The 8,455-nt window shown below is 39.8% G+C and overlaps 1 protein-coding gene across 2 annotated transcripts in view; it reads right to left on the reverse strand.

Annotated features, from left to right (window-relative positions):
- Positions 1 to 1,787: 1,787 nt before the first annotated feature.
- Positions 1,788 to 8,455, reverse strand: part of LOC119267114 (ras-related protein RGP2-like) — a 16,943-nt gene continuing 10,275 nt past the window's right edge. The window contains exon 4 of one of the 2 annotated variants that reach the window (XM_037548438.1): positions 1,788 to 2,563. In XM_037548438.1, the coding sequence (XP_037404335.1) occupies positions 2,071 to 2,563 (493 nt within the window). In that variant the 3' untranslated portion in view covers positions 1,788 to 2,070. The remainder of the gene's footprint in view (positions 2,564 to 8,455) is intronic. The other variant, XM_037548443.1, reaches the window with a different exon arrangement.

Genomic DNA, 8,455 nt, shown 5'->3' on the forward strand with positions numbered 1-8,455 from the left:
TATGGTGGGAAAGACGTTCGCTAGTCCATCATGGGAAGACCCAAGATGCATACCAAATTTTGATGGGAGTCCGAGCTATAACAACAAACTATGTTATTGCCCAATCCTCCAAGGCAACAAATAGAATAGAGGGATGGACGAGACCCCCTCTAGGTTTTGTGAAATTAAATGTCGATGCTTCTTTCGATCAAGACATGCTTAGAGGCACAACGGGAGCTATACTTAGAGGTGATAAAGGAAGATTTATTGTTGGAGGGAATTGGAAGATGGATTGGTGTGCAGATGTCTTAACAGCGGAAGCCATGGCACTACATTTTGTCTTATTACTTGCACAAAAGGCGGGAAGCAACCGACTTGTTGTTAACTCTAACAATATGGAAGTAATTGACACAATAAAGAATGGAGGACATACAGTGGGAGCGGCGGCAACTGTGTTTGATGATTGTTATTTTATGGTTTGTGATTTTCGGTTAGTTAGATTTGAACATTGTAATAGGAAGGCAAATAAACTAGCTCATGAAATTGCTAGAGTAACTAAATTTTCTGAGACAAGGGATTGGTTTGAGGAACCTTTGAACGATATTGTAAATTTTCTTATAGACGATGTAACCATTATTACTAATAAATAAAGAGGATGTTTTACTTTCAAAAAAAAATGATAAGTATTGCAGTTAGAACCAAGATTGGGAAAACTTGTATAAGAATAGGTAGCACTCGTCAGAGTAAATACCACTTGTATAACTTCATGTTCCCAAAGAAATCAACTAAAGAATATTCAATAAGATCTCAATAAGATTTTTCTCCGCTTATAGGTTTCCTCTCCCTTGAATCATTATTGGGGGCAAGTTAAGAGGTAAGAGAAAACCAGAAAAGCTAAAGCAAGAATGAGTGCTTCTCCCCTAAATCTTGAAACATATGGCTCCCCCCTTAAATTCCTCTTTACAAAAAAAATATGCCTTAGGCGTTTACACCAATTGAGGATATAACATTCCTCTCCAATAGATAATCAAGCCCCCATCTCCTTAGGATTTGGAAAGAACAACCCTTACTACTCTTTTCCTCTTGTCGACCTTGTATTCTTGTGGATCTCATATGTTATTCCAGTGGATGTGTGATTGAACTTATCTTGGAGTGTTCCCCTTGGTGATTTGTGTGTTCACCTTGAATCCCCTCCAAGTTATGAAAGATGAGGCCACCTAGGGTTCTACCGTACATCAACCTGCCTTTTAACTTTTGAGGCACTCTCTTGTCACAAAAAACGCCGGAAGTTTGGCGACATTCATCTATTGAGCTTTGATCTGACCCTTGCATCTTCATCGATATCACCATCCATTTGCAACATTGCAACCAAATATCTTTGGTGTCCTTCTAAGATACCGCTTGTCGGCTGCCTTCTACTCCCTCCGTTCTAAAATACTTGACTTTCATTTGTCCAAAAATAAATGTACCTATATACTAAAACATGTCTAGATACATCTATATTTTGACAAATGAAAGGCATGTATTGTGGAACGGAGGGAGTAATACTGAAACCACGCCTCATATTACTAATTCAAATCATACCACAATATTCAGAAATTTCCAACGAAGGTTGTATAATGCGCCAACAACTCATAGGACCACCAGTACGTAATACTTTACTTCTCCAAAGACAGAAGTAGCATAACTAGTTAGCAAACAAAAAGAAAGCAAATAAAAAATATAAACCAAGAAGGGTTTAACGAAACTTGTTTTGGGTCCTATAAAGTATGATGTATAATCCGACATATATTGTAGTACTCCATCCGTAAAGAAATATAAGAGTGTTAGATCATTAAAGTAGTGATATAAGCGCTCTTATATTGTTTACAGAGGTAGTATAATGTAACTTTCATAGCGGAAAATGGAACAGAATCCTAATACACACATCTAACTTCCAGAAATGCTAAACAAACTGCCCCTACGGCAGTGTACTCCAAGATGTTTGCGCAACAGAGAAACAAAAGAGTAGAAATGCCTTCGCACCAGTTCAACTAAGCTGCTCTGCTGCTGATTCCCGCTCCCGATTCTCTACGGTATGATGTCTACATTTCAAGTATTGCAGCATGCCTTCTTTGAGTTCCCGGTAGTACTGTCAATGCTGATGGTTTTACCCTGGGAAGGCAATGGAACAGCTGCTGCTGCTGCTTCTTTGGCGGCCAGTGCTTTCTTGTTGACAATACCATAGACCTCTGTGATGATAGTCTGAAAGGCTTCTACCACATTTACAGCCTCCATAGCTGATGTCTCAAGGAAAAACAGGCCCTCCTTTTCAGCCAGTGCCTTGCCTTGATCTTCAGAGACAGCTCTTAGATGTGTCAGGTCAGACTTGTTACCGACCATCATGATGACAATGCTGGAGTCAGCATGATCACGAAGCTCACGTAGCCACCTATTAACATTGTCAAAGCTCTGCTTCTTTGTGATGTCATATACAAGGAGAGCCCCTACAGCGCCCCGGTAATATGCGCTTGTAATTGCACAGTACCTCTCCTGACCAGCTGTGTCCCAGATCTGAGCCTTTATTGTTTTTCCCTCCATTTGTTAACAACACCATTCACAATCAGACGTCAAAAAGTAGCTGGACCAGTGAGTCCATGGCTTCCAACACAAACTATCTTCTGAAGTAGAAGAAAGATAATAGATTGAGAGTAACTGATGAGCTAAATCCACAGGAAAAGTGGCACTGCTGTTGCACTAAAAATGAGGCTGTTAAATGCCACAATTATAACAATAATTGTACTTCCTCCAATTTTATATACAAGGTCACAAACTCATATTACATGTACCAAGGTAAAATTTAATATGTGCTTTGCAAGTCAACCTTTCTTTTTGTTTACTGGGATAATTAATACACCACATGCATGCAAAGAAGGAATAGTTGTGTGTTATTATGACTGCATGAGTGCAAGTATTAAATAAGTTACTAATACAAGGAAATATCATTAATTTTGGCTTGATTACTATTGGTGGCCTTGTATAGATGCAAAATGTACATTCCAAAGTGGCCTTGTATACTAAATGGAGGGATGGCAACAACAACAACAACACCAATTTGAATGATTTGAAGATTGCTCACGACACCTGCAGCATGGTGAGAATAACAACAATGATAATGGCAATGCATAAGGAAGACAATAGAGATGACAGGTTGATAGAGGCGAGGGTGTCCCGATCTTTCGATGAGATGATAACTATCGATTTGGTGGAGACGACTTTAACGGTCCGACTACAAACGTGCACGACGTTGCGCCTTAGCAATCACTAAACCAACTCCGAGAGGTTATTGACCACGCTGGAGCATGATCAACCTGACCACGAATGTCTATTCCTGCAAGCAATCGAAGAACGAGCAAGAATATGATAAAGCAATCTGAATATTGCGAATATATATGAAGTATTGATAATGGTGGGGATCCGAAAGCGGTCTTGGTCTGGTCGTTGGACACAAACGAAGTACACGAAGTTGCAATGGCTAGTTTTTAACTAAACAAATCCCAAGGAAAAGCTACTAGATGGATCTACTTATATAGGAGCAAGGGGTGGCGGCCAAGGAGGTGGGAGGACGTTCCAAGGCAGCCTAAAACTAAATCTAGGTCGTACAAGGCCAATGGGCCCAAGTGGAGGTGATGTAACACCTTTGGACTTGTAGTTTGACTCGGATTCTGCTACAGCATCAGATTGTTTCGTCCACAACTCAACGCTCCGGACGAATTTGAAGGTGATTTCAATTGGGTTGGAAAGTGCACGAAATCGAGTTTCCAACAAAAAAAGAATCACCCAATTCGGAGTCCGTATGAGAAACTTGTGTGCGTTTTGAGTCAGGTGTGTCTGTGCAGTCCGAATCTGAATCCAGAACGTGAGAGACTTGGACTCTATCTTCTCTTGGGCCAAAAGTGACGTGAGAGAACTTTTTGGACAGCAAATAAACATCTCTTTCTTCCTTATCTTCATATGTGGATTGTACAAATGTCCCATACACCTGCAATTAGACAAAACACAAAAGTGTGTGAAGTATTTTTGTTCTAGATAACATAAATAGATTATTGAATAGTTTGCACTAGAAATCACCTGACAAATATGCATATATGCAATATTTTTGGTTATATCCAAGGTAGTCATGTCCTCATCATCCTCCCCTTCTTGAAAATAAAGCCGTCCTCGGCGTTGCTTAATCTGAAATGTGGCTAACAAAAGAGACAAGGTGTACATGTTGTATATGTATATGTCATCCATTTTTACTTCCCTTGATTTTTGCATATATGACACATGAATAGATGAGTAACTTGCATAGTTCATAAAATCTAAAGCCAAAAAATTAGCACAAGAAGTAGAAGGCATGAAAATATTGCAACTCAGTTTGCACATATAAGTGAAGCTCTTATTCATTTCAAAAGATTGACAATGTTCATCATTAAACCATCCCAACATTGGTGAATAAACCTTACTTGCATCAAATTTACATGCTACAACATGCTTAAATAAGCAAACATGCAATAAGTCATTCAACACAGAATCATCACCAAGATTAGAGGTCATATCAAAATGATTAAACATTGGTTCTTTTGCATCAATAGCTAATTCAATGGGTGCACTCAAAATTGTTGGTATTTCAGTTGTTTGATCACATGGCAAAGTCAAATTATCAACATAGTCCTCTAAAATAGGTGGTGTGATCAAAGTAGTGGGTAGCTCATCAGATGGTGCATTCAAATTGACAAGGCATTCACCATTCTCATGTAGAGATGGAAGATCAGTACCTTTGTCATTACCTCTTATGATCAACTCAGATGATGTAGCCACTCTCGGGGGCGATGTGTCACATGGTGGAGGTGATGTAGTCCTGACAACAACATATGTGGTTGTCATAGTATGCCTAGTAGTTGAAGGAACAATCATATCAACTCTTGGAATGTGCACCGTGCGCTTGTTCTCCTCGTGGCCAACACGTCGTTTTATTTCCTGTTCAGCTTTGCAAGCAAGATGAAACAAATGGTCCATAGGATAACACTCTTCATGAATTAGTATCTCTTGAATATCATGGTTTAATCCTCCCCAAAATCTATCCATAAAATCATCTTCACTTTCTTCTAAAGAGGAATGCAACAAGGTAGTTTGTAAATCATCATAATATTTTGTTACAGTTTCACTACCTTGTTTTAAGTGTTGCAACTTCTTAATCATGTCACGAGTATAATAAGCAGGGACGAAAGTATGTCGCATGGCAAGTTTCAAATCATCCCAAGTAGTAGGTATATAATCAGGGTGTAACCGACAATGTTCACTCCACCAAACCAAAGCATAACCAGTGAAAGAACCAACCGCAACCTTAACCTTTTTATGTTCATCGAAATTATGGGAAGCAAATATATTTTTTATGTCGAACTCCCATTCAATATATAAAGCAGGTTTAAAACGGCCATTAAATGGTGGTATAGATACATTAACCTGATCATGTGCATTTGGATGTTTGTGCACCTCTCGTGACGGTTGTGGTATTTGCAAAGGTGGTGGCACGTCTCCCACGATCGACAAAGCCCATGAATTGACTCTGGATCCTGTCATGATTAGTAGAACAAGAAACAAAACCCAAAAATAATGTTCCTATAACTACTAGGATGTGGTGGTAAAACACTCACAGTAAAGCAAATATCAATGTCTTACAAGTTCTTACCATGCAGCAGGCGGTGATCGGCAACCAGCGGTGTCAAGTAACTCTGAATATTGAGTAAAGCGATTGCCAGGGGAGCGTACGTATACACGGAGTAGAAATATGTGGAGCTGGGTTGGCTATATATGGTAGCAAAAGATTAGCAATAATCAATGATGAGGACATCAATACCATTGTTACACCCACAGGCCCTGCTGCTATACATACTGGACCAATTACGAGAGCTCGCGCACGCCAACTAAATTACCAGGTACTTTCGTTTCTTGGTAATGATTCTAATGTTCATGAGAATATGATGCTGCCTAAATTGGATACATTTGTTTTGCTTACAAATGAAGGGCCTAGCTTGGAGAAGGATGAACATTGGAGCAAGAACAAGCATGGAGATGATGGCATGCGCAAGGGGAACAAGAACGGAGTTACAAGTGATGATTTCAGGACTTTGAAGCCACCATAATGGGTGCATGAAGCCTTGGACGAAATATACAAGATGCCACTTCATAAATTTCGTCCCGAGGCTATTTTAGGTGCTGCGTCACCTTATTATTGGGCCAGGCCCATGTAATTTCGAAATATATAAGTATAGGCTATTTTTAGAGTCCGTATGTGTGGGAAAACAAGAGATAGGGTTGATTTCGGACTCCTCCACCAAGGGCCACGAAATTCCCCCCTCTTCCTCCATATATACAGCCCTTAGGGCATCGTTTAGACTTTGGGTTTTGTTTAGATTAAAAGTTCGCCATAGCTGCAACTTCGCGTACTTCGTTTGTGTTCAACGACCAGACAAAGGCGTCACAGAACCCCACCTTGATCAATAAAGCTTTCATCTTATATTCGCAATATCCAGATTGCAATCTTAGTTTCTTGCTTGTTCTTCGTTTGCTCGCAGGAAACAGACCCTCGTGGTCAGGTTGATCGTGCTCCGGCGTGGTCAATAACCTCTCGGAGTTGGTTTAGCGATTGCTAAGGCGCGACGTCCTCACACGTTCGTAGTCGGATCGTCAAAGTCGACTTCCACCAAAGCGAAATCCACCATCTCATCGAAAGACGGGACACCTTTGCCTCTATCATATCTCTTGAATATCACGGTTTAATCCTCCCCAAAATCTATCCATAAAATCATCTTCACTTTCTTCTAAAGAGGAATGCAACAAGGTAGTTTGTAAATCATCATAATATTTTGTTACAGTTTCACTACCTTGTTTTAAGTGTTGCAACTTCTTAATCATGTCACGAGTATAATAAGCAGGGACGAAAGTATGTCGCATGGCAAGTTTCAAATCATCCCAAGTAGTAGGTATATAATCAGGGTGTAACCGACAATATTCACTCCACCAAACCAAAGCATAACCAGTGAAAGAACCAACCGCAACCTTAACCTTTTTATGTTCATTGAAATTATGGGAAGCAAATATATTTTTTATGTCGAACTCCCATTCAATATATAAAGCAGGTTTAAAACGGCCATTAAATGGTGGTATAGATACATTAACCTGATCATGTGCATTTGGATGTTTGTGCACCTCTCGTGACGGTTGTGGTATTTGCAAAGGTGGTGGCACGTCTCCCGCAATCGACAAAGCCCATGAATTGACTCTGGATCCTGTCATGATTAGTAGAACAAGAAACAAAACCCAAAAATAATGTTCCTATAGCTACTAGGATGTGGTGGTAAAACGCTCACAGTAAAGCAAATATCAATGTCTTACAAGTTCTTACCATGCAGCAGGCGGTGATCGGCAACCAGCGGTGTCAAGTAACTCCGAATATTGAGTAAAGCGATTGCCAGGGGAGCGTACGTATACACGGTGTAGAAATATGTGGAGCTGGATTGGCTATATATGGTAGCAAAAGATTAGCAATAATCAATTCAAAGATGCAATGTTGAATAAACGCTCAACGACGGTACTGTGCTGGTCCCAGGCTAGACCGGACTAGAGACGCGAGCCTAGAACACTAATGAGGTCACGGCGTAGCACAACTAGCATCAATGAAGGATACTAAGTAGCTCTTGACAGCAAGATATAAGTGAAGATCACAACAGCAGTGAAGATAATGATGAAAAACAACTGCCAAGCAGGATATACAACAACTCTCTCTCCAACTTTCCTCTTGAAAAGTTTGAGACAATTTTCTGATAAATTCTTTCAAAGAATGCTACTAACTCAAGCTTTCCAATACAAAAAGAATCACTCAATTCCGAGTTAATATGAGGAGTCAAAGAATTCTAAAACTGGCCTGAAAAATTGGAACAAGCTGTGTTCACGAACTTCGGAGGGCAAAAAGACCTATTTAGAAGCCGATTTTGAGGTTTCAAATATTTAACTAGTTTCTGAAACTATTTAGATGCGGCTCGTCGCTAGCTTCAATTTGAGTACTCACGGAGGCAAAACGGACTTCGTATGAGGAAGATACACATGTTTTACTGAACAGTGCGCAAAACAGATTCCAATCCGAATTCAGGTACGAGATTGATTCTAGATAGATCCGATTTTTTTTCTTCTCTCTTTTTTTCTCACGTTTTTTTTCTTTTTCTTCTCTCTCTTTTTCTTTTTTTTTCTTTCTTTTTTTCTCTTTTTTTTTTCTCTCTCTTTTTTCTCTCCCTCTTTCCAAGACAAACTAGATAAGATGCAGATTGGATCAGGTGAAGATGTGAATGACCTCAACTATGATTATGACAATGAACAGTGCATAGCACGTGGTGGAAATTAATAGATGGGATGGTGGACGGCGGAAGGGATAATGATGCAGCGGCGGCGTGACTAA

The sequence above is a fragment of the Triticum dicoccoides genome, chromosome 1A (assembly GCF_002162155.2).
Source record: "Triticum dicoccoides isolate Atlit2015 ecotype Zavitan chromosome 1A, WEW_v2.0, whole genome shotgun sequence".
Lineage (NCBI taxonomy): Eukaryota > Viridiplantae > Streptophyta > Magnoliopsida > Poales > Poaceae > Triticum > Triticum dicoccoides.